We start from the raw sequence: 24,422 nt of genomic DNA on the forward strand, positions 1-24,422 counted from the left end.
CCTAGTCTCGCGACGGGGCTGCCGTTTTTGATATAGCTGGCGAGACACCGCTTTTCATGATTCAGCCGCCCGCTACGGATCAGACGCTGTTGTACGCCGCCCCTAACATGGGGAAACAGCCGCGTACGTTCCCCCTTCCCAGTCAGCATACGGCCAAAGTTTCCACCGGGGTTGGTTACCCGATCTCCGCCAAGGTTACTCGTATCCCGGTTGGCACCACGTGGAGGTTGGGATAGGAGTTGCTAGACAGAGGTGAATGACCACAATAGGATCTCAAGTGACACGTGTCCAACCATTCGCCAACCAGCTCGCACTTGTAACGAAATCTGGAATAACCTCACGAAAGTCCTAACAGTTTCAATGTTGATTCACCAGGTCCTCCTTAAAACTGATGATATAAGGATTAGGTTTATCGTGCAGTTATGTCCCCATTAATTAACAGTGAATAACGCATTGAAGACATGAATCTTAGATGACATCTGAAAACCTTTCCAAGACGTACTGATTTCGATTTATTTTAATGCAATACGTTGCTGTGTAGAAACTTATTGGCTTCGGAACGACTCTAACAAAACTTTTTAAAAACATGTTCATGGCTTTAAAGCATAGATATTGTTACTTGGGGTGAACACTGCGAGAAGCTGATCGGCAAGCTCTTGGTGTTTTGAGCGTAGGATCTTGCGTTAGATCCTTGGTGGAAAACTGGAGAATGGTGTTTGGCGCAGTGACATGATCTATGAAGTGTACCAGTCATTCAAATCGGCCGATATAGTCAAGCGGATAAAACACGGCGGACTTCAGTGGTATTACCAACCAGGCTCAGCAGAGTGGCAGCGAAAAGGGTCATGCCTCAAAGTTGGGATTTTTTGACCCACCAAAGGGAGAGTACATAATTTACGTAGCATTACTCATTGGTTTCCTACTTCTTGCTAAAAATGTTAGACACAAATTGTATGCCTTTATGAAATTAATTGGTTGGCTGGTTCACATAGGTAAATAGGCTACGAGTTGACTTTTGTCAAGGGAAATTTTTGTAAAATTCTCAACAAAGAGTTGTATTGGAACCATTTTTATTAGAACTAGAATATAGGATATAGATATCCCTAGTCGTGGTGCGAAATGTCAGAAAGATAAGTTTTCTACTAGGATTGTTTCTCTCTATTAATAATAATAAATTTCATTTTAATTGTTTTAGGCACCACCCTAGTGAAACATAGAAGCACTACCCTAATGAAAATCAAATTTATGATGCCTCATAAACATTAGCAGTGGCGAAGCATGACCGGGTGACACCCGGGACGGGAAACCCCCAACAAGTTTCCCCTCTACCCCACCAGGTTGCAGTGAAATCATCTTGTTATCAAAAATTGTTATCAAAAATTAGCACGTTCGTTTTCAATTGTACTAAATCTACCCATTTTTGAAAAATTGGTTGAGGTTAGATTCTTGGAAGCAAATTTATATAATTTTCGAGGGTTTACCTCGACCTCCACCTTATTGATAACTAATCTCACGAATGCCACCCTTTTGAAGCTGAAATGTATGCAAATTTTCCTCATGGGTGTCACTACCTAGAGAGTGACACCCGGGGCGGGCCGCCCCCTCAACGCTACGCCAGTGAACATGAGAATAATATACATGTGGTTTGGAGCTAGTTCTGAAGCGATTTTAAAAGTCAATTCTGGAATATCCCATATTAGGCTCTCAGTTGCCGAAAAAACAGCTAAGTCCCAGAAAGTCGATTTTCGACCAAAATTTTTTTTCGCTGGATAACACCAGATCTGGTTTTATGCATTTTTCAGTCAATTGGCATAAAAAAAATCGATTTTTTCAATTTCATATACTTGGTAGATTTTCGAGGAAATTTTTTCCATACAGTCATTGTCACCCTAATAATCAACAGAAGTCTCTATAGCGGTCGGTGATTGCGGGGTTACTTTTTAGTGTGACGTTGTTGATACTCTCCAATACTCTCAAACATTAATTTTTTGCTTTCCAATAATTTTTCAATAAACAAACTACTAAACAGACGACAATTATTTAATACGGTGAAAAGTGTGGGAAAACATTTTTCACATACAATTGCGGGGTAAGCGCTGCGATCTTATGGATGAAGGTATCTTCAAGACGAGATGCGAAAACACGACGATTGGCTAGTTAGAGCATCATCTTACATCGAGGCCAACTGGAAGACTAATAACAACAAGTATTAAATTCTTGTGCCGTGTCAAATAAATGTTGTGAAAAAAAAAGTATTAAATTGCTTTTCATTTATGTTGGGTTGTTTCCTTATTTTGGGTGTTAATTTTGTGGACTATATAGAAACATATCGAAAAAATAAGGTTTAACTGGGAGTGTTGGTTAGTTGATAGATGCAACTTTTGAATTTTTCGATTTTTATTATAAACCCCAAGACATGGGCACGAATACAAAAACGAATTAGACATCCTCCTGGAACATTAGTTGATTAATCGTAAGTACTGTGATGTCACTGCTCTGTATTTTGGATTTACAGCCCATATCCACGCACTGCATGTAGATTGTTTGAATGGGTTTGAACTGTAGGAAACCGTTCTTTGAAAATTGACACTGCTTCAGAGCACTATTCTCCGGAGTTAGCTCTAAGTAGACAAACACTGCGGGATAGTTTACGGTTACTTCTATGCTCAATTTGACAATGTTGGATGCTGCGTTGCAGGACACCGAAGCAACGTTCAGATTTACGTTAACATTTGATATTTGCGTCGCCTGTTTCACTTTACCTAGGAAAACAAAGTTTTCAGCAATTCGTTTATCATTCCGGTAAACATCGATCAGTAATATATGTTCTTTGGCATCTAGTTGCTTCTGATTCATGTGATCATAAATGTCGATCGAGCCTAACTTTACTACGGTATTCTTCGAAACATTGAGGTTGTAGGACAGTTGTTCAACTGGCATAAACTTATTCCAACGCTGCACTTTCACTTCAACAGACCACGTTTCATTTGGTCCTAGCGTATCGCGAATGAGGTATATGTCAAGCATTTTCATTGCGTTGATGTATGCTACTACATGTCTTTGAGCAAAAATAGCCTTCATCCAGTAGTGTAATATTTTGAATTTACCACCGTACTCTATGCTTGACCAAGATGGAGCGATCCAAACATCATTGAGTTGCCAATAAAGTGCCCCCATCGTACCTTGTTCGATGCGTTTCGATCGATAAACTTCGGTTTCGGTCTTTACTATCATGGCCTGTGACACCTGGCTGAGATATATAATATCTCGCCAATAGTTAGAGGAGTTCTTTGTTGGCATTGGTAGATTTTCCTCGATCATTTGTAATATTGGTCCGTTTCGTAGCGGACTGTGCTGTCGATGTTCGATTAAGTCTGCTAATCCATTCATGTCTAGATCACGAATCGGCCAACTCGTGAACGCAGGGAACGATTGAAAACCGTATTCAGAAATAAAACGGCCTCCTCTATATATTATCGGATTCCATCCGTCCAAAACGTAGTTATAATAGTGAACTGAAGAATAAACAAAATAAAACCGGATATAGCATAGTAAAGAGAAATAGATTTGAAGCCTCACCGTCACCATACCGAGGATCTTGCGGATTCTTGGCGTAGTAATCTTCTTCTATACTACGATCTCCATTGGAAGGAGAAGATATGAGTACTGTTCGCCATTTGTCTACTTTTAAAATCTCAGGTTGTATGATATTCACATACAATTTTTTATAATCCGCTACATATGCTTCCTCATTGAGTCTAGTGCCATACCAGTTTTGCCGTAGCGCTACCTCATTTTCGTTATTCGTTGCCCAGAGCGCAACACAGGGATGATGCTGTATCCGGCGCACATTCTGGTGAACTTCGATTGCTACGTTAACCAAAAATTCGTCGTTTGTAGGATAAGTTGAACATGCGAACATCATATCATGCCATATTAAGATTCCCAACTCGTCAGCTAGTCGATAGAAATAATCACTTTCGTAAACGCCTCCACCCCAAACTCGAAGCATGTTCATGTTTGCATCACGGGCGGCATAAAGCAGAAACTTAACTGAAATAGAATAGACGTTAGAAACGAGAAGTCGGAAGTCTTTCTAGATTTGTACCGTAATTTTCATCATAAGAACTCTCCGGCAGTACCGACGAGGGAATCCAATTGGAGCCCTTCATAAAGATTGGAATATCGTTAACTATAAAATAAAACATCAAACCATCTGAGGTCCGTTCCTGACTGAGCTTGATAGTGCGAAACCCAACTCGAACGATTTTTTCCGCAATTTGTGTATCACGATAATGAAAGCGAATATTGTTGATCTGGCTGTCTTCCCACTTTACGTATAGATTATACAATGTGGCTTTACCGTACCCGTTTGGCCACCAAAGGTTAACATCCTTTCTCGGAATCGTTAAGTTATGTTCCACCAGTAACTCTCCGAAGCTGTTGCTGGTTTCATCAACGGCAATTATTTGCTGCTCAGATGGGATCTCCACTCCTCTAAAAAGAAAATCAACTTTTTTTCTTGAATTTTTCCAAAGATTTGTTTGTTAAATGTTAAAAGAGAAAAGAGAAACTTACAGAATCTTGAAGGTTAAAGTTCCATTTATTTTTCTGCGACTGGTGCCTACTTCCAAGTAAACACCTATCAGTACAGACCAGTGAGTTTCTTCGTCCGATAGTGCGAACGTGATGTCTCTTATCTTCACAGAATTGTAAAACTCAAGCCGCACGGGTTTCCAAATACCCATGGATGGCGCGGACAGTCCCCAGTCCCAGGAGAAGCTGGCCTGCATTTTTCTTATAAGGTTGACGTGACATTCTCCATTGTACACCTTGGGGGGACATTCGGGAACTATTTTTCGCGACTGATAGTTAGCAGATAGGGATGCCGCCTCCGCTACTGGCGATCGGATAACCAACCGCAGACGTAAGGAATGCCTGCACTGTAAGTTCGAATGGTTAGTGCTACTTCAGTTCCTTTATGTAGGCAAAGCTTGATGAAGCTCCTTACCTACCTCGTATTTCAGCTTCGCTTTGATGTTGAAGCGATAACGAGTGAACATGTTGTATGTTTGACCGATTAGAGTGTCACCCAGATAAATATCTGCGAAAGTGTCAACGCCGTGTAAAGTTAATAAAACATGCGTGAAGTTGAAGTCTTCTAAATCACACGGCAGACCAAGCGAGTAAGTCCAATTATCACGGGCGATCCACTTCGTTGTTAGGTCATTCTTGAAGTCCAGAATCGATTCTATGATGAGGCCTTGTTCAAGGGCTGTATAAACTCCAGATGGTAGCGTTAGATTTTCCATTTTAAGTGCTTAAAAAATAAACATTATGATAAACTGATAAACTGACGTGTTATCTTCTCGCGCTTACTTCCGTTGGCATTCTCCAATTTCCAGAATTGACTGAGATCTCGCTCGCCGGACTTCTTCGACGTAACGTTTTGGTTGAGGATGATGGTAATCAATAAAAGAACCACGAACAGGAAAAACTTCAATGTGTCCAGCATGATTAGTTTGGCTGCTGGTTCAATTCATCTGGAATTTGGAAGACTTATTTAACGCTTCGGTTGAAAGGACAACTTGTAATGCAAAAAGAAGTTTTGGAGCATAAATATTGAAAACAAAAAATCACAAGGGTTGTATGCAACGCCACGACCGCAAGGTTGACGTAGAGCTACATAAGGTTGTTTGTTACATTACTTGTACTGAATATGTTTAAAATTTTGTGCAAAAGAGGAGTTGAAGTGCTGCCGAAATTAAGTTTGCACATAAATCACTGAACAAGAATGGAACAAACACTATACAACACGAACAAGTTTCAAAAGTCAGGGTGCATGCAGATCAAAACAACCTTTTACTTTTAATTCTAACGCAAAACGAGAAAATATTAAATCTTCAATAATCTGTTTGTTGTCCTTATAAAGACAGTTATTGTTCAATTTCATATCGGATATGATGTTGATTGCTCATCGTGCTGCCCCGAGAGAGGAGATTTAAGGCATTTTTACGATAGTCGAAGGCTGTTTTCACACTGAAAACTCAACGGCCTATATATTTTAATTGCCAGCATCCCAAAACGTTTGTGTGTTGTCAAAATACGGTAACTTTTCATTGGATGCATCTACTACTGATGCTGTCCGCTACCGCAGTAAGCCAACTTTTACTAAAGGAAGTACCGCTGCATCAACTGCCCCTGCCACTATCGATGCTGATACTCGCTGCAACTGCTGCTGCTATCTGTTGCCACAGGTACTCCTTCTATCCGCTACCACTGCTGCTAAGTAAAGATTGTTGTAGTCGCTGTTTGGAACTACTATGAACAGGTTCTTATAGACGCCAAATAGTATATTCTGAATTACTAGTTCTATAATACAGTCGACCGTGCTTGTGAAGCAATCATATAACGACCAATCAGAGGTTGAATTTTGCGTTTTGACAATGCTTAACAATTTTCCATAATTCAATAGTTCGAATAATAAAATTACAATTTTATGCATTAGGGAGGATTCTTAGAAGAGTTTCCAATCGATTGCTGCAAGAACGAAGGAATTTATTAGCATTTAAATTTGATATATTTTTCACTTTATCCGGTTTTGGATTTTCATTTTACATCCCTATGTAACCGAACTTCCTGAGAGACGTAGTTTTACGTCAAAATCACAAAGCTTGGTTTGATTACCAGAATTTTCCGAATTATTATTATTAGCCCGTAGTCTGAAACTTTTTTATATTTTTAAAACTTAGGTCGTTTATGTATGTAGATATTTCTTTTGAAACAACTATAATTACACTGATTCATAGAGCAGATATATGTTTTGTAAAGTCGTCTTCCACTCATTCCTGTTAGAGCAGGTTCGGTTAGATTCGCAAGATTAAGCCGTCTCCATCCAGCTCTGATGGCTGATATCTTTTTCTGTATGGTTTCTGCATTCGATTTTTTCGTTCACTGTGCTGACGTTAGCTGCCTTATTAATATATTTCGCTAAGCAGGCGGCCAATTACTTTCTCGATTGTTTTGTTCTGCCTTTTTTAAATCTGATTAGCTGATAAAAAACTGAAAAATTTGGCCAGGGGAAGGACCTTGTGGAATTCGGTCGGAGTTTGCCTCTGGTCTGAATAAATTTAACATAATTGATCCTTTGGGCGGGGATTTGCGTGAAAGGAAATCTGTAGAAAGGAGAGATTTGATCATTTGCCGGTGTTGGTTGGATAATTCACTTATAAGCCCTCATATTGGGACGCAGGCTACTACAGGGTCTGACAATTGAACTGCTATATTACCTTAACACTTATTATTATGTTGCATACGAAACTGCATTGGACGATTCCTCCTCGCTTCATTTACTTTGGGCCGTAGCGTAGCTGTCAGTAGATGTATGTGTTACTTTTCTAATCGAGTATTATTGGCAAAAATGGATCTCGAACAGAAAAACGTAGTGCTGTGGTTACCTTGTTCCGAGGTAGAAAATTGAAGAAGGACATAGTTGATAAGCTGCCCGATTTACGTGTATTTAGAGACCGGAAGTACCAAAAAAGGGCATAAAAGGGCATATATCAAGATGGCTTGACAAAGTATTTTTTTTTAATTCTTTCATCACCAATATTTAGTGGTTAATTTGTGAGTTCGAAATTCAATTTGTGTGGTTAGGTGGTTCCCGAGAAATTTTCAAAAAACTGAGTCAAGCCATCTTGAAACATGATTTTTCTTCAAATGAATCGGACAACGATGATATATACATCAATCGAAAGCTTTTAATTTGTAGTTCACGAAAATGAAACTTTCAAATTCATAATAACTAGTGTTTGTACAGAAATTTGTGTTTTATTGTTCACGTAGTTCTACGTTTTTATTTTGTTGATGACGCTGCTGGTCGCTAGTGGCGTTTGCTGTTTGCGGTGTTTGTCACTGCTATACTGAGCGTGCGTGTGGGGAATATGGTAAATATCGAGATTCGGGGAACTTAGGCGTCGTACTACGTAACGCTAAAATCTAGATTTCAGACCCCCTCCCCCCCCTATGTAACGAAAGGTAAGGTTCGATATGACTCCCCCTCCATAAAATTACGTAACGCTGAACAGCCTGACCCCCCTCCGGAATTTTCAATTGAGAGCAAACATCACAGTTACGTAAGGGAGCATTCATAAATGACGTAGCATTTGAGGGGGGAGGGGGGGTTTGTAGTTTTGTGACGAGGGAGAGGGTGGGGGGATCAAGCCAAGCTACGTAGCAAACATGAAACTAAGAAAAAAATTTGGATTTTTCCTAATTGTTCTTTTTATCACTGTTTTGTCTGCTTAGGGTCATTTTTATTCCTTCCTTGTCTTTTCTTGTTCATTAATGACTCAAGGTATGTTTTGGATAATAAAATTTGCAAAAAAAAATTATGTGGGGGGGGGGGGGGTTGTTATAAACCTACGTAATTATCTAGAGGGGGGTCCTGACTTTGTGACGAAATGCTACGATGGGGGAGGAGGGGGTCAAAAAAACCTAAAAAAAAGCTACGTCATTTATGGATGTTCCCTAACTGTCTTAACTACTTCCCCTCTCCCCTACGTAACAATAGCTAAAGCAAACTCAACCCCCTTCTCCCCCTTCGTGCGTTACGTAATTTGTGTACGACACCTTAGCCAACACACTTGCTGTTACAGGAAGCCCAACAGGCGCAGAATGGATATGTGTAAATTTGTTGTCAAAAAGGATACCGGTGACGAAAATGTACCATGGAACGGGGTGAAATTGATCAATTTTTATAACAATTTCCAATTTCATGTACATTTTTCTCGAAATAGTATCACTTCAAAACAAGTACTGGTATGTGATGCAGTAAACCTCTATGGCTATTGGTGAAACTTCTATCGTCTACTTCATGAACTAAATTCGATAATTCTATAAGGTACTATGACAATGTGCTTTTTTCGATATGCAAAAGATGAATGATGATTTCTGTATTGAAAAATATTATTTACAACTAGTTTGGAAACGAAAATAACGATATTTCAGGTTAATATTCGTTTATTTTGGTTCACGAGCTGCTTGTTGCTAAATTTGCTCTTATTTGATCGTCGTTAGACCGATTTCAATTCGATTTGTTGCAAAAGCTCAAAAACTAGCTCTGAAATTAAAATCTTTGTGGTTTCCTGCGAATTTATCAGTATTTCTTTAATGGTGTGGAATGATCACTGTTGAAAATTACATTTTTTTAACTTTTATAAAACTTTACTCACTTCTCCAAATTTAACGTAATTAACCCTTAACTAAGATTACTTTTTATTATTATTTGGAAACTTGTTTGGTCAAATTTGATTGAGTTTTGACTGAGTTAGAAGAATTTTTTGAAAATATGAAAAAATGCCCCGGGCAAGGGTTAACTTTGACAGGTATGTGAATCATGCAAAAGTGGCGTTTAAGGACACGTTAACATTGCCTAGTGTTGTAGGTGCAATACCTTTTGATTAGTATTTTTTATCACGAATATTAAGGTGATCAATTTCACCCCATTCTACGGTACTTTCAAAGGAAAGCAATCAAAGTTCGACGGATTATTTTTTAGATCCAGTAGGTATTGCAAACAATAATTATCACTTTTTCATCACATCATTTCGAAAACTTCCTAAGAGTAGCTATAATTTTTAATATCGGAATTTTCCTCAACCGGTTTATTAGCATTGAACATAAAAACTCATTTGGTGCAAAATATTGATCAATTGTCATTTTTTGACGCCTGTTTGACAACTTGTTTCTATAAATGGTTCGATTCTCAAAAAATGCTTGAAAATTTGTCAATGTTTACAGCGCTCCCAGCATATGATAATACCGTTTAATGTTAATCGAGTGAGGATATTTTATGAAGCATTTATTTAAGCTGCAGAAAAAAATATAGCGGCACCAGAAAGCGACAAAAAACTTTTTTCTTATTTTGGCCAGCATTTTGTTCTAGGTACTCCTCTGCGCGACGGTGCCACTAGTAGCTTAACAGACCCGCGAACAGCAGACATCTTGTTTATTACTTTGCTCATAAGTTAGCACATATGCATGGAAAAATAACCGAAGAGCAACATTAAGTTAGATCCCGGCAACTTATTTGAACATTTGTTTAAATATTTCCGAAACATTTCTCAGAATCTCGGTGATGAAAAAGTGATAATTATTGTTAGCAATACCTACTGGTTCTGAAAAATAATCCGTCAAATTTGGATTGCTTTCCTTTTAAAGTACATTTTTGTTACCGGTATCCTTTTTAACAACAAATTTACACATATCCATTCTGCGCCTGTTGGGCTACCTGTAATAGCAAGTGTGTTGGCTAAGTTCCCTGAATCTCGATATTTACCATATTCCCCACACGCACGCATAGTATAGCAGTGACAAACACCGCAAACAGTCAACGCCACTAGCGGCTAGCAGTAGAAAACGTAGAACTACGTGAGCAATAAAACACAAATTTCTGTACAAACACTAGTAATTATGACCTTAAAATTACATTTTCGTGAACCACAAATTAAGAGCCTTCGATTGATGTATATTTCATCGTTGTCCGATTCATTTGAAGAAAAATCATGTTTCAAGATGGCTTGGTTTTTGGAAAATTTCTCGGAAACCACTTAACCACGAATTTCCACGAATTGGGTTTCGAACTCACAAATTAACCACTAAATATTGGTGATATAAGAATTAAAAAAAAAATACTTTGTCAAGCCATCTTGATAAAAGCCATAAAAGGCCCATTAAGCGAAATCCTCGGCGTAGTGGCATCAAAGTGACGGTGCATCTCAACGTATTTGATCGAAATCTTCGTCAGACCCTGAAACGTAAACTTCAGACCACGATTCAGAAGCTTCAAGACCTTTCTGCGAGGCAGAAACAAGAACGGGTAAAAAGGGATAAATCGCTGTTAAAAAACCTAAATTAATCCACCTAGTGGTGCAGAAACCTTTGTTATACTAACTATTACTTTAAACATATTTGGCCAGTCACTTACAAATCGTATACCATCATAAGTCCAATTTCAATAATGAATGAAATGATTTTGAAAGATAGTTTTCAGAGTGTAAACCAAAGACGATTATTGAATTAAAGCTTGACGTGGTTTTTGCAAATAATATGAATGTTATCACTGGAGTACATGAGTCTTATTTTTTCGATCACAAACCAATTTTCAAATGCTGGCTAGAAGCAATTTAATTTTTTTTTTTGAGATAATCGAACGTGGGGAAACAGTTATAGATAACAATGATGCTGATTTCACACTAGAACAGCAAACATGTATGTTAGTTTAATGCGGTTCTACTTATTCGCGTTTTTTTTTTTTTTTTTTTTTTTTTTTTTTAAGGGGGGATTTGTTAGTAGCTTAAGTATTTATGATAAATATTAGTAAATAATGAGTATGTGTGTCCAATCACCAATGGTGACTTCTCAACACTGTTAGAAATTTGTAATTTTAATTGTTAGGATTTGTTTGCTTTCGCAATTAGGACTTATCATTCGTAGGGATTTAAACCTACTTGTCAGAAAAGGGGAAGTAAACTTACAACTAACTTAATTGCTAACTTATTGGCTATAAAGAGAGCTTATCGTAGCAATTGAGGATTGCAACGATTTTTGTCGAAAATTGTTAATAATTTTATTTGACATAGCTTCTAATGGTTCAACACCAGTAAGTCTATGTAATTCGAGTGTACCAAACCAAGGAGGACGCTTCAAAATCATTTTCAGAATTTTATTCTGAGTCCTTTGGAGCGTTTTCTTCCTTGTTGAACAGCAACTTGACCAGATCGGTACAGCATAAAGCATTGCTGGTCTAAAAATTTGTTTGTAAATCAAAAGTTTGTTCTTTAAACAAAGTTTAGAATTCCTGTTAATGAGAGGATATAAACATCTCGTATATTTGATGCACTTGGCTTGTATACTCTCAATGTGCTCTTTGAAAATAAGTTTTTTATCATAAATTAGTCCCAAGTACTTAACCTTGTCGGACCAACTTAAAATAACCCCATTCATCTTGACAACGTGATTATTGTTTGGCTTGAGGAAAGAAGCCCTAGGCTTATGCGGAAAAATTATCATTTGAGTTTTAGAAGCATTGGGAGAGATTTTCCACTTTTGCAAGTAGGAAGAAAAAATATCTAAACTTTTCTGCAATCGACTGCATATGACACGAAGACTTTTTCCTTTTACGGAAATGCTTGTGTCATCGCAAAACAATGACTTTGTGCATCCTGGAGGCAAATCAGGAAGATCTGAAGTGAATATGTTGTACAGGACTGGACCCAAGACTGAACCTTGAGGCACACCTGCTCTGACAGGAAATCTATCAGATTTTGAATTCTGATAGACAACCTGCAGAGTTCGATCAGTAAGATAATTTTTTAAAATTTTGATTAGGAAAATTGGAAAATTAAAAGTTTGCAATTTCGCAATCAAACCTTTATGCCAAACACTGTCGAATGCTTTTTCTATGTCTAAAAGAGCAGCTCCAGTGGAATAACCTTCAGATTTGTTAGCTCGTATCATATTAGTAACTCTGAGCAATTGATGAGTTGTGGAATGCCCATGGCGAAATCCAAACTGTTCATTTGCAAAAATTGAATTTTCGTTGATGTGTGACATCATTCTGTTAAGAATAACTCTCTCAAACAGTTTACTTATTGAAGAAAGCAAACTGATTGGTCGATAACTTGAAACTTCAGCTGGGTTCTTATCCGGTTTTAAAATGGGAGTAATTTTTGCATTTTTCCATAATTTGGGAAAATATGCAATTTTGAAGCAGTAATTGAAAATTTTCACTAAAAAATCCATTGTGCTCTCAGGGAGATGTTTGATTAGTATATTAAAGATTCCATCGTCACCAGGTGCTTTCATATTTTTGAAATTTTTAATAATTGATTTAATCTCATTCAAGTTAGTTTCAACTATTTCTGCAGGTAAAAAATTCTGGGAAGAAATTAAATCAAATTGACGTGTGACTTCATTTTCAATTGGACTCACAAAATTCAAACTTGAGTTATGAACACTCTCAAACTGCTGAGCAAGTCTTTGAGCCTTTTGTTCATTGGATACAAGAAAACGTTCACCATCTTTTAAAACTGAAATAGGCTTTGAAGGTTTCTTAAGAATCTTCGACAGCTTCCAAAATGGTTTTGAATATGGTTTCAATTTTTCAACTTTAGCCTCAAAATTTTGATTTCTCAGAAGAGTAAATCTATGTTTAATCTCTTTCTGTAAATCTTTATAAATAGTTTTAAAAACAGGGTCACGAGAACGTTGATATTGACGTCTGCGGACATTTTTCAAACGAATTAGAAGTTGAAGATTTTCGTCAATTATTGGTGAATCAAATTTCACTTGAGCCTTTGGAACAGAATAATTCCTGGCATCAACAATTGCACATTTTGATGCTTCCAAAGCGGAATCAATATTCACTTCGTTTTGCAAATCAAGCTCATTATTGAAATTTCTCTCAATATAATTTTTGTATCTTTCCCAATTAGCTTTGTTATAATTAAAAACAGAGCTCATAGGGTTTAAAACTGAATCATGTGATAAAGAAAAAGTTATTGGAAGATGGTCAGAATCAAAGTCAGCATGTGAGATCAAATCACTACATACATGACTTTGATCTGTCAGCACCAAATCAATTGTTGAAGGGTTTCTTACAGAAGAAAAGCATGTAGGACTATTCGGAGACAAAATAGAATAGTATCCTGAAGAACAATCATTGAATAAAATTTTGCCATTGGAATTACTTTGAGAATTATTCCATGAACGATGTTTAGCGTTAAAATCGCCGATTATGAAAAATTTCGAACGATTTCTGGTGAGTTTTTGTAAATCACCTTTAAAATAATTTTTGACCTCGCGTGTGCATTGAAATGGTAAATATGCTGCGGCAATAAATAAAATCCCAAGTTCAGTTTGAACTTCAATTCCCAAAGTTTCAATAACTTTCGTCTCAAGATGGGGAAGAGCACGATGTTTGATTCGGCGACGAATAACAATTGCAACTCCACCGCCGGAACCCTGAATCCTATCATATCTATGAACCACGTAATTGGGATCATATTTTAATTTTATGTTAGGTTTCAAAAATGTTTCAGTAATAATTGCAATATGCACATTATTTACTGTTAAAAAATTAAAAAGCTCATTCTCATTGGCCTTCAATGAGCGAGCATTCCAATTTAATATTTTAATTGTTTTATTTAAAATCATTGCTAAATTTTAAATTAGAAACAATTTTAATAGTAAAATTTGTGCCTATTTGAATGGCTTCAAACATTGATTTTGCCTGCAACATGGCGTTCATAAGATCGAACATTGCCTGTTGCAAAAAAGAAAGTTTACCTGCCGTAATAGGCCCCAGGCAGTTGACATTAGAAAAAATATTTTCGGCAGCAATATTAGCTGGAGTAATAGGTGTACAATTATTTTCTAGCGTGTTTTGCTTACCCATATTAACGGTCATTTTCGAACTACCAACACTAGGCGGTATAATGTTCGAACTACCTGTAACCTGTGCATAAGTTAAACGGGTATGCAAAGGAGTAGGTAAACTATGCGTCACTGGTACGCTTGGAGAATTTTGTTTTGAAGTTGGTTTTAATTGAGAAATTGAATTTTGTTTACCTTGCCTTGCCTTAACAATTGCTAAACGGACTGGGCATTGATAAAAATTTGACATATGGTTGCCGTTACAATTCGCACAGCGAAAATTTTTACTCTCTTTCACAGGACATGTGTCCTTTTTGTGAGAAGAGTCTCCACAATTAAGACATTTTTGGTCCATGTTACAGAATTTGGAACCATGGCCATAACGTTGGCAAGTACGGCATTGGGTGATATGCTTTTCACCTCCGCCATACTTCCTATAAGTTTCCCACTTTACACGCACATTATACAAAGCATGTGCTTTTTCAAAAAATTTTAAGTTGTTAACCTCATTGCGGTTAAAATGAATTAAATAATTAACAAGGGAAATTCCAGTTCTCTGACTGTTTTCGCCTCGTGATTTTTGTTTCATTAGAATTACTTGGGTAGGGGCTATGCCAAGTAATTCTGTTAAAGTAAGTTTGATCTCATCAACGGTTTGATCGTTGGTGAGACCTTTCAAGACAACCTTGAACGGCTTGGCGTTCTTGGTGTCATATGTAAAAAATTTGTACATCTTGTCAGTTAAATACTGAACAAGACGATCACGACCCTTTACTGAGTCGGCTAATAAGCGGCATTCACCTCTACGGCCAATTTGATAGGTAACTTTAACGTCAGAAACAAACGTTGAAAGTTCCTTTTTGAATATATTAAATTCAGAAGAAATAGTTACCACAATAGGTGGAACTTTCTCCTTTTTTAAAGATTTTATATTTTGTATAGTTTCATTATTGGTAACTTCCATTTCACCAGCTTCTTGCTCAGGCAAAATATCAAAAGGATTGTCACTACAGACACTCGATGTGTCAGAAAGAGATGCCTCTCTTTTCCTCCCCGCAGCGATGCGAGGTTTCTTTTTCCGTCCAGCCATTTCAGGTGATACGAAAAAAGTTAAAACAAATGTTAAATTCAAAAGTAGGTAGTCTTGAGAAAGACTGATGGGAAATAACTTTCAGGTAATCTTTAAAAGACACACTGACAAAACACAAACTTTGAAGCTATAGGCAGTCAAAGACCAGTCCACAAGCAACCGAAAAAACGTCTGATCTGTAGGACAGTTCAAGACGCACTGTTCCTACTTATTCGCGTTATTTTCAGAAATCGTAGGACCTAGATTTATGAATCAGCTTCAAGTTTTATTTACGAAATGAAGCAAACCTTACATACCTGCTCTCGAAAAATTATAGTTTAGAATTATACAGGAAAAAAATATAGCTATTGATGAAAGTTGTCAATTTATTTCTATCTCAAATGCCTTATCTGAAAATGAAGGTTCTCCACGATCTTTGAGAATTTTAGATTTCCAGAGTGTAGGTGAGAACATTATTCTTTTCGAAGGCCTAGGCTGTATGGAAAAATCCGAAATAAAGACTTTTTAAATCTTGCTGCGATAACGCGAAGTGGAATAACATGGATACTCTGTTTGCACTTAGTCTTAAATTAGAAAGCAATATTTATATCTTACATGAGCATATTGTATCATTCATAGAGATAAGTGACTTTTCACCTGCGCACACTAGTAAACGTGTATAGCCATGAACAACACTTTTTCCTAATTTTGCCGATAACGTTCACCAGCTACTTTAGATTCCTGGTCACAAATTTAGTACATAAAATAAGTATTCAACTGAAAAATTTTCCAGCTGTTCAAAACGTAGCATTGCAAACAAAACAGCGATTTATTTGTGTTTTTCTCAACGGGTAGTACTAACACATTCGTACGTAAATAGGTCTATACATCTTTGGTAAAGCTTTTCAAAATATCTGTATCGCTAATTGTGTTACATGTGCAAACTGTGGGATCAGGTTTTGCCACAATGCTTGGCTCCCGAAAGCTGTAAATGTTTGTTACTCTTCGCAAATCTAGGTTCAACGTACAATTTAGTATATATTTTATAAGAAGTGAGGACGGGAGCTTCGGGAGAAAAGGAGCTAAGTAAGCATTGCAGTTTCTTCTAAAATCTGGTTCAAATTTCCAAGAAAAAGCTTAAGGGTAATTTATTTACACCAGTTAAGACGCACTACGAAGAGTGTAAAGATTATGAAAAGTTCTCCATGATTGTTGATTTCCTTTGAGAAAGAGAGATAGAGAAGAGGAAAGAGCAGTGGGAGAGAAAAATTATCCAGAAAGTAAAATATCCCATGTCTAAAATATACTTTGGTCAAAACTCTACAGTTCAAGCAACCAATAAAAGATCGCACTCAGTATGATTTTCAAAGATCTCTGGGGCTTTCATTTGAGCATGCGAACTTCAAAATCGGAATAAGCGTTCTGTAAAGAGGGTTTTTTTGTTATTTTTCTTTTTTGGGTCGATTTTGATATACTATACATATAAACAACATATTTACACATACATACGTACAGGCACACATACACAAACATACATAATTTGTTCAATTCGTCGATCTGAGTAAATTGGTATACAACACATGGCTCTCCGTGCCATTAATTCTGCCTTAAGAGCCAGTTCGCGAGAGGCGCAACCGCATGTTGTTTTGATACTCTTCGATTGGGCTGAAATTTTCAGCGTTTGTTTGTCTATTCAAGGTAGGAAGTTTTGCAAAATTTCAATTTTTTTCATTGAGGTTAAGTGGGGTAAAACGGCCCTTGAAAATGATATGTCCATAAACGTCCAAAATCTAAAAAGTGCAATAACTCCTGCTAGACTTGATGGATTTTTCTTAAAATTTGTGATATTATTCTACACTAAAAGTACTTCAAAATGCATGGTCACAATACATGGCAAAGAGGTAAATTGACGAAAAAAATGCATTTTTCTTTTAAAAATTGTCAATTTTCAAGGTCATCCTACTCCTTTCAACATCGCTAGAAAAAATATCTGAATATGGCGTTTTGTAGAGCAACTCAAGAGCTTTGATGTCATGTATAAGCCAAGTGTGCCAAATGGGGTAGAACAGCCCTAGAAGGTCTTTTTCAAAAAACCGTCAAAATCACTAAAATCGCAATAGTTCCTGCTAGACTTAATAGATGTTATTAAAAATTTGGATTATCACTGTACCTTACCAGAACTACCTACTTTACCAGAAGATGCGTAATTTGGGGTAAAACGTTCCTTAAAGACTTTTTTTTTCGAAAAAAGCCGTCAAAAGCACCAAAACTGCAAGAACTTGGGTTAGACTTGATAGATTCACTGAAAATTTAGATTATTACTCTAAGTTAATACGAACTAAAGGGCAAGATGACAAAAGTGACAAATAGATTTACATAACGAAAACAAAAATTTTCTTGAAAAATACTTGGCGATTTTCGGGGTGCTATTTTCTCTACAGAAACGGTCCAGAACCCGAAGTTAGCATTTTATAAAACAACTACAGAGCTTTTATTTGGCATAATATCCAGATGCATCTTTTGGAAACTAAACTTTTTCTTGGCTTTTTACTAGGTTTCAAGAAAAGCATCAAACCTTGTAAAAGACAATATCGATGAGACGGTTGCTGAAAGACTGCAATATTTCGAGTTTTGTTAAAGTAAATAAAGTAAGTTGTTGTTTGAGTTTAATGTTCATCTTTTTAATTTGATTATTTATAAATTTATTGACATCGGTCTCATTCTACGCTTTTTCCCAGAGTGTTGGCTAAAAAATCATGTTACTCTATTTACTGTTGTATTAATAAAAATATACAATCATTTAAAAAACACGACTGCGAACACTTATGCTTTACAATTTATACTCATGGTGTTCTTCACCGTTCATCAAAGCACCATCTTCCTTTACGCTAAGTTTTGCCTACATAAATATTGCAGGGAATCGTGCAAATAACGAACAAATTTTATTTGCTCCACGGATAAGTAGGAACTCGGATGGAATTATTTATTTTCGCAACCGTCATATCGATAATATCTTTTACCTTGTTTGATGCTTTGACTGATGTCAAGAAAAACTTTAGTCCTTTTTAGTCAGTTTCCAAAAGATGCATCTGGATATTAAGCCAAATAAAAGCTCTGTAATTGTTTTATAAAATGTTAACTTCGGGTTCTGGACCTTTTCTGTAGAGAAAATAGCACCCCGAAAATCGCCAAGTATTTTTCAAGAAAATTTTTGTTTTCGTTATGTAAATCTATTTGTCACTTTTGTCATCTTGCCCTTAAGTTCGTATTAACTTAGAGTAATATTCTAAATTTTCAGTGAATCTATCAAGTCTAACCCAAGTTCTTGCAGTTTTGGTGCTTTTGACGGCTTTTTTCGAAAAAAAAAGTCTTTAAGGAACGTTTTACCCCAGATCGCGCATCTTCTGGTAAAGTAGGTAGTTCTGGTAAGGTACAGTGATAATCCAAATTTTTAATAACATCTACTAAGTCTAGCAGGAACTATAGTGATTTTAGTGATTTTGACGGTTTTTTGAAAAAGACCTTCTAGGGCTGTTTTACCCCATTTGGCACACGTGGCTTATATATGACATCAAAGCTCTTGAGTTGCTCTACAAAACGCCATATTCAGATATTTTTTCTAGCGATGTTGAAAAGAGTAGGATGACCCTGAAAATTGACAATTTTTAAAAGAAAAATGCATTTTTTTCGTCAATTTACCTCTTTGCCATGTATTGTGACCATGCATTTTGAAGTACTTTTAGTGTAGAATAATATCACAAATTTTTAGAAAAATCCATCGAGTCTAGCAGCAGTTATTGTACTTTTTAGATTTTGAACGTTTTTGGACATATCATTTTCAAGGGCCGTTTCACCCTACTTAACCTCAATGAAAAAAATTGAAATTTTGCAAAACTTCCTACCTTGAATAGACAAACAAACGCTGAAAATTTCAACCCAATCGGAGGGCATCAAAACAACGTCTCTCAGAAAGGCGGTTGCGGCTCTCGCGAACTGGCTCTTAAAAGTTAAATTTCTCATATTAAAAATACTCTTTGATCAATATTTTAAAATCTAAGCCACTAATCAAAAATCCACTCGGTAGCATTCTGGGGGAGCTTTCGTTTGCGTATAAGATCATCAAAATCGGATATTGCGTTCTGTAAGAAAGGTGCGTTAGTATTTTGCGGCACATACATACAGACAACATACTTACACACACACATACACACGAACAAACATTGTTCAGTTCGTCGAGCTGAGTCGAATTGTATATACGATTCGGCCCTCCGGATCTTGGTTCTATTTTGCGTTTTTCGACCGATTTTATAACCTTTGTTTAGTATAACAAAGGTAAAACAAAGGTAAAAAGGTTGGAGAATATCGTATTTACCAACGAGAAACTCATCACCGTACAACAGTTCGTAAACAAGTAGAACGACAGGATTTGTTGCCGGAAAGATCACGAAGCTATGCCGACGAGCTTCCAGGTGACAAAAACCATTGTCGGTGATGGTTTGGGTCAGATTCCGCTTGGTTTTGTCCCTGTAGAAGTGAAGATCAACCAAAACACATATCGAGAACTAGTTCTACAGAGAGTCGTCGACGCACAGTGCGTTGAATGTATGGGAACGCGGGACAAAATCAAAACAGCCATTCTAGTATTTTTTCAATTGGTGTGACACGAAAAATGTTTATTACCGATGAGAGCATGATTGACAAATCGCAAAATTGGTCTGCTCTGAAAATGTGAAGGTGTGGAAGTCCTGAAGCGACATCTGGCCTGGGATAAAATATCACAAGAGCACCTCCGGGTCTCGAACGATCGCTAATTTTTTTCAGTATTCACACACAACGACAATAGGGTAAAAACTGGATAGGTTGGCGGAAAACGATAAGCGAATTTAAAGGTGATGTGGTGGACTTAGCACCCGATTTTTACGTTTGTTGGTTTCATGCTAGTTAAGTTTTAAGATGGGTGGCTGGAAATGGATTTGTTGGTCTATCTAGTTAGCTTCATTATTTAAGTCTAGCTTTTCTGATACAGGAGTTTTTCATTTTACACACACGATAATCCAAGTGCTTGCTCTCCATTGAAGGTTACCTTTGAGCCTATATTTACCCCACGACATATTCTAACAAATTTTCGGGGAGGTCGTAAACATACACTTTAACACTACCATATTTTGCTTAGAAAAAGAACATTCAACAGTTCATGAAGTATGAGCGTTCCTGTACATAATCGTGAATTGCTGTAACAAAACATTGCTGTCACCAGCGGTTTATGAAACACATCGATGTTGAACCTGAGTTCACTGCTAACATCATATCATGATTGATAAACTGACATTCATTGTACCAGCCAAATTACAACTTTGAAAACGAACTACTTTCATTGATAGGGTAGTTTGGGGTAATTTGGACCCCTGGGGTGAAATGGACAGGTGCTTTATCTTGGAAAGTATTACATTCTTGGGTTCCATGTACTACTTCATCCTTTCCATGAACTACTAAATTCTAACTAATATAAAAATTTCATGGTTTGCTGTGACAGGTGCACCGCAGTGCTAATGTAAACAAAGGAAACATCAATAGTTGATTTTGCTGTAAGTTTTACGCTTGTGTATTTAAGGTTTTTTGAGATTTTCTTCGTTGTTTTCAGTCCAATGAGCTTTGCAGCCGTGGTTGTCTAGTAGAAGAGTACATTTTAATGAAAGATTGCGATAAGTTTGACCGAAAATAGTGGAAGAAAATGAGTTTTTAGAAAGGCGTCCTGTTTGGGGTAAAATGGACAGTTTTTTTGGGGTGTTATGGTCAGGCGAGTTTGAAGTAAATTCTTTTGTCGGACTGATGCCGCGGGCATATAAAAACGAACGGATAGACGGCGGTGTACAAACAATGAACTGTAAAAAGTGTTGCAGGCAATCTGGGATGATTTATCTGTACAAAAAGTGTTTTCAATGCCCCGCAGAGTGGCGGGTTTCTGAACAAAAGTTGGAAAAACCTAATTTTTTTTCTAAAATGCTTGAAAATGACGTATAATGCCAATTTTTGGGTGCTGAACTCATTTCTGATGTCCGAAAATGTTGTTCCCCTAAAATGCCGTTAAACCTTTCTTATTATCAGATTAATTTTTTTGTTCAGATCATGTTCAACATTGGTATACCTTTCTTTATCGAAAAACTTTACACCCGTATTTTTTTGTTTGGTCCTTAGTGTGACCCATTTTGAATTAAAGTTGCGAAAAATCGGCAATCATTTTTCAAAAAATTGTAACTTTTGAGCCGTTTGACCGATTGAAAGATTTAATGAAAAATTTAAGGAATTTGATAGGCCTTTCAAGGAAAAATAAGAAATCGTACGTCAACGTACATTCGTCTTATATTTTTCCGTTTCGCGAATTCGGGATTAACGGATTTGGAACGACGATATGCAAACCGGAACCCAAAAACTTGAAAAATACGGTTAATTTCATATAGGCTGTTGATTATCCGATCATTCCGAACTGTTTCACGAGACTGTACGGTACACAAGAGTTCTGAAAAATAACATAAATTTCCCCTCAAAACGAAACTCGTTGATCCAAAATCAGATCAAAATTGAGGGAATTAGGTAATCGAAGTTAAGCTCAAAATTGTGATTTTCGAACATAAAAATCATTGAAATTTCCTGACACAGCAACATTCAAAGTGCTGCCAAAAATTGGTATATCATCCGATTCTCATGAAACTTACATCACACATACACTGACACACACACATACACACACATAGACAGACACACACAATCACACACACACATACACACGCACACACACACTCACACACACACTCACACACACACTCACACACACACACACGCGCGCGCACGCACGCACACACATACACACACACATGCACACACATACAAACGCGCGTGTGCGACACACGATCGCATACTCAGTTTCTAGTATGAATAATTGGAGAATAGAAATTTTTTTGGCCTACTGTGGGACCACTGTGCAATGCCTAAGAATTGCAGTTATCATTCCGTATGCCTGATACCACCTTCTACTGTGTATTAAGCAACTATTGATACCATAAAACTCACATTTTTTACCCTGTCCACATCACCCCAAACACTGTCCATATTACCCCAATAGCTGTCCATTTTCACCCCAAACGATTTTTTATGTCCGAAAATCGTAATTTTTAGTTTCGTTATTTTTTTTGTTCTTTTGACCTTAATATCAAGGTTTTTTCGTGTAGAAACATAGAAAACAGATCAATATTACTATAGTACATTACGTTTATGGGATAGAAAAAACAGGTTACGAAATAACAGTAGTTTTCCTAAGGGGGTCCAAATTACCCCAAACTACCCTACATTGCATTATTGTTAACTATTGAGTGAGCAATTGTCTGTCGGGCAGGTCTGGACTTTGCTATCGGCTTTCCGATTTCTGCCGGTAGTGGGCATAAATGGCAAACTATAGATAATCCCTCTATGCACTTGAAATTTGAGCTTCCATGCTTCACAGTTCCTTGTACCCGCTTTGCCAACTAATCGATAAATTGCCAGCCCGGGGTATTTCATATCAACACCGTGCTAGAGTGCGTAATTGTTGGTACAACACTTAAATGATTTTTTTTTCAATGGCAAAAGCGAAACATCCGGCCAAAGTGTCAATTTTATTCCGAATGAAATGCTCAGACCAAAGGAAAGCATATCGTACGATATGCGTTGCAAATGAGTAATTTGTGTTACCGGATAAGAATAATCTGCAATGATGTTCACAGTTGTTTCAGTATAGGAGACCGATCCGAATTCAATGGGTGCTATGCGTACCAACCGGCTTTCTTTTAATAACTGCTCTGTTTTAAGATGACATAAAACAACTCAGCAGTCTTTGTTGCACAGTCGTTCTTATATGCCTGGTATTATCACATATTTAGAAGCATTGCATTATCTACCACTAGTAAGTAACATTCAACAATGTGCAAAATAAACAGATATCTTTTCCTATTGTTTTTGTGTTGTTCTATAAATTTACCACAGCTGGGACGAAACAATTCGATCGAAATCGCTGATAAACACAAGTACCATTCCAAAATATACTTCACTTCCGAGTGGTTTCAGCGTTGCACACTAACTAAACTCGCATGGCTGAAGAGGCATTGTGACACATGTAGGCGCTTTCGTATTACTCTTTATTGCGATTAAATTGTTTCTTGTAGTGCTTCCTCTCCGTGCCGTACGTTATATTCATGCAACGGGAATGATATCGCGGACTGGTTGTGTTTCAGATGTGGGTGTAATAAAACCAATTTATTACGGTTTAAACTTTCTTCTTCTCTTTCGGTAAAAGAACGCCGAAACTGAGCTTCATTGTAATAAAATAGTATTATCCTTAGTACTGGATTTCACATGCATAAACAAAAGAAAGGTTTTTGTATTCCACAAAATCACATGGAACATAAAACTACATAATTGTATAGCTAAAATAAGCTGGAAACGTTTTTTATATTGAGCTAAGTCATACCTTAATATGGCATGCTGTGAAAAGTCTGATAAGCTCAATTTATGGTAGAAACTTTTTTCGAGGAAACAAAAACTTTTGAAGCTTACCGCTAAATGTAACTCAAAAAGATGATTTCCATTGGGACCCTAAGATGGACATTGACTTATAATACCAAACAGTTGGCATGGTATTCGAGCAAAATTTACAATGGAAAACTTGATTTGATTGCAGCAGCCAACCATTCGTATTATGCCAATATTGGCAGCTAACATTTTCTGCTGGCCCATATTGCTGTGTACGGCCTTCGATCGCTTGATTGAGAAACACATTTGGACAACTTCATCCAATATGAACGCTCCATTAGCGAAATGTAGGGATCATGACCCCCTTCTTGAGGGAGCAGTAGCTGGTAGAAAACGTGAGATTCCCACAACTGAG

At 37.0% G+C, this 24,422-nt stretch overlaps 1 protein-coding gene across 3 annotated transcripts; it reads right to left on the bottom strand.

Annotated features, from left to right (window-relative positions):
* Positions 1 to 2,379: 2,379 nt before the first annotated feature.
* LOC129717524 (beta-mannosidase-like) lies at positions 2,380 to 23,637 on the bottom strand. 3 transcript variants are annotated; one of them, XM_055667490.1, is made up of 7 exons: positions 23,517 to 23,637; positions 5,380 to 5,543; positions 5,016 to 5,320; positions 4,579 to 4,943; positions 4,109 to 4,497; positions 3,580 to 4,053; positions 2,380 to 3,515 (listed from the first exon to the last, which is right to left on the bottom strand). In XM_055667490.1, exons 2-7 carry the CDS (start codon positions 5,513 to 5,515, stop codon positions 2,440 to 2,442), a joined length of 2,745 nt encoding a protein of 914 aa, XP_055523465.1. In that variant the 5' UTR covers positions 5,516 to 5,543; positions 23,517 to 23,637; the 3' UTR covers positions 2,380 to 2,439. The 3 variants fall into 3 exon arrangements, with proteins under 3 accessions (XP_055523465.1, XP_055523464.1, XP_055523466.1); XM_055667489.1 differs by having other exon boundaries at positions 23,231 to 23,603; XM_055667491.1 differs by lacking the exon at positions 23,517 to 23,637 and adding an exon at positions 7,290 to 7,442.
* Between the last annotated feature and the right edge of the window lie 785 nt (positions 23,638 to 24,422).

Source organism: Wyeomyia smithii, chromosome 1, assembly GCF_029784165.1.
Source record: "Wyeomyia smithii strain HCP4-BCI-WySm-NY-G18 chromosome 1, ASM2978416v1, whole genome shotgun sequence".
Lineage (NCBI taxonomy): Eukaryota > Metazoa > Arthropoda > Insecta > Diptera > Culicidae > Wyeomyia > Wyeomyia smithii.

What these genes read in the sequence shown, in the direction of transcription:
- LOC129717524 (XM_055667490.1), bottom strand. Translation starts at nt 5,515, where the DNA reads ATGCTGGACACATTGAAGTTTTTCCTGTTCGTGGTTCTTTTATTGATT. An exon ending in ACTTTAACCTTCAAGATTCT is followed by an intron (nt 4,498 to 4,578) that starts GTAAGTTTCTCT and finishes TTTTCTTTTTAG; the next exon opens with AGGAGTGGAGATCCCATCTG. An exon ending in TTCTTATGATGAAAATTACG is followed by an intron (nt 4,054 to 4,108) that starts GTACAAATCTAG and finishes ATTCTATTTCAG; the next exon opens with TTAAGTTTCTGCTTTATGCC.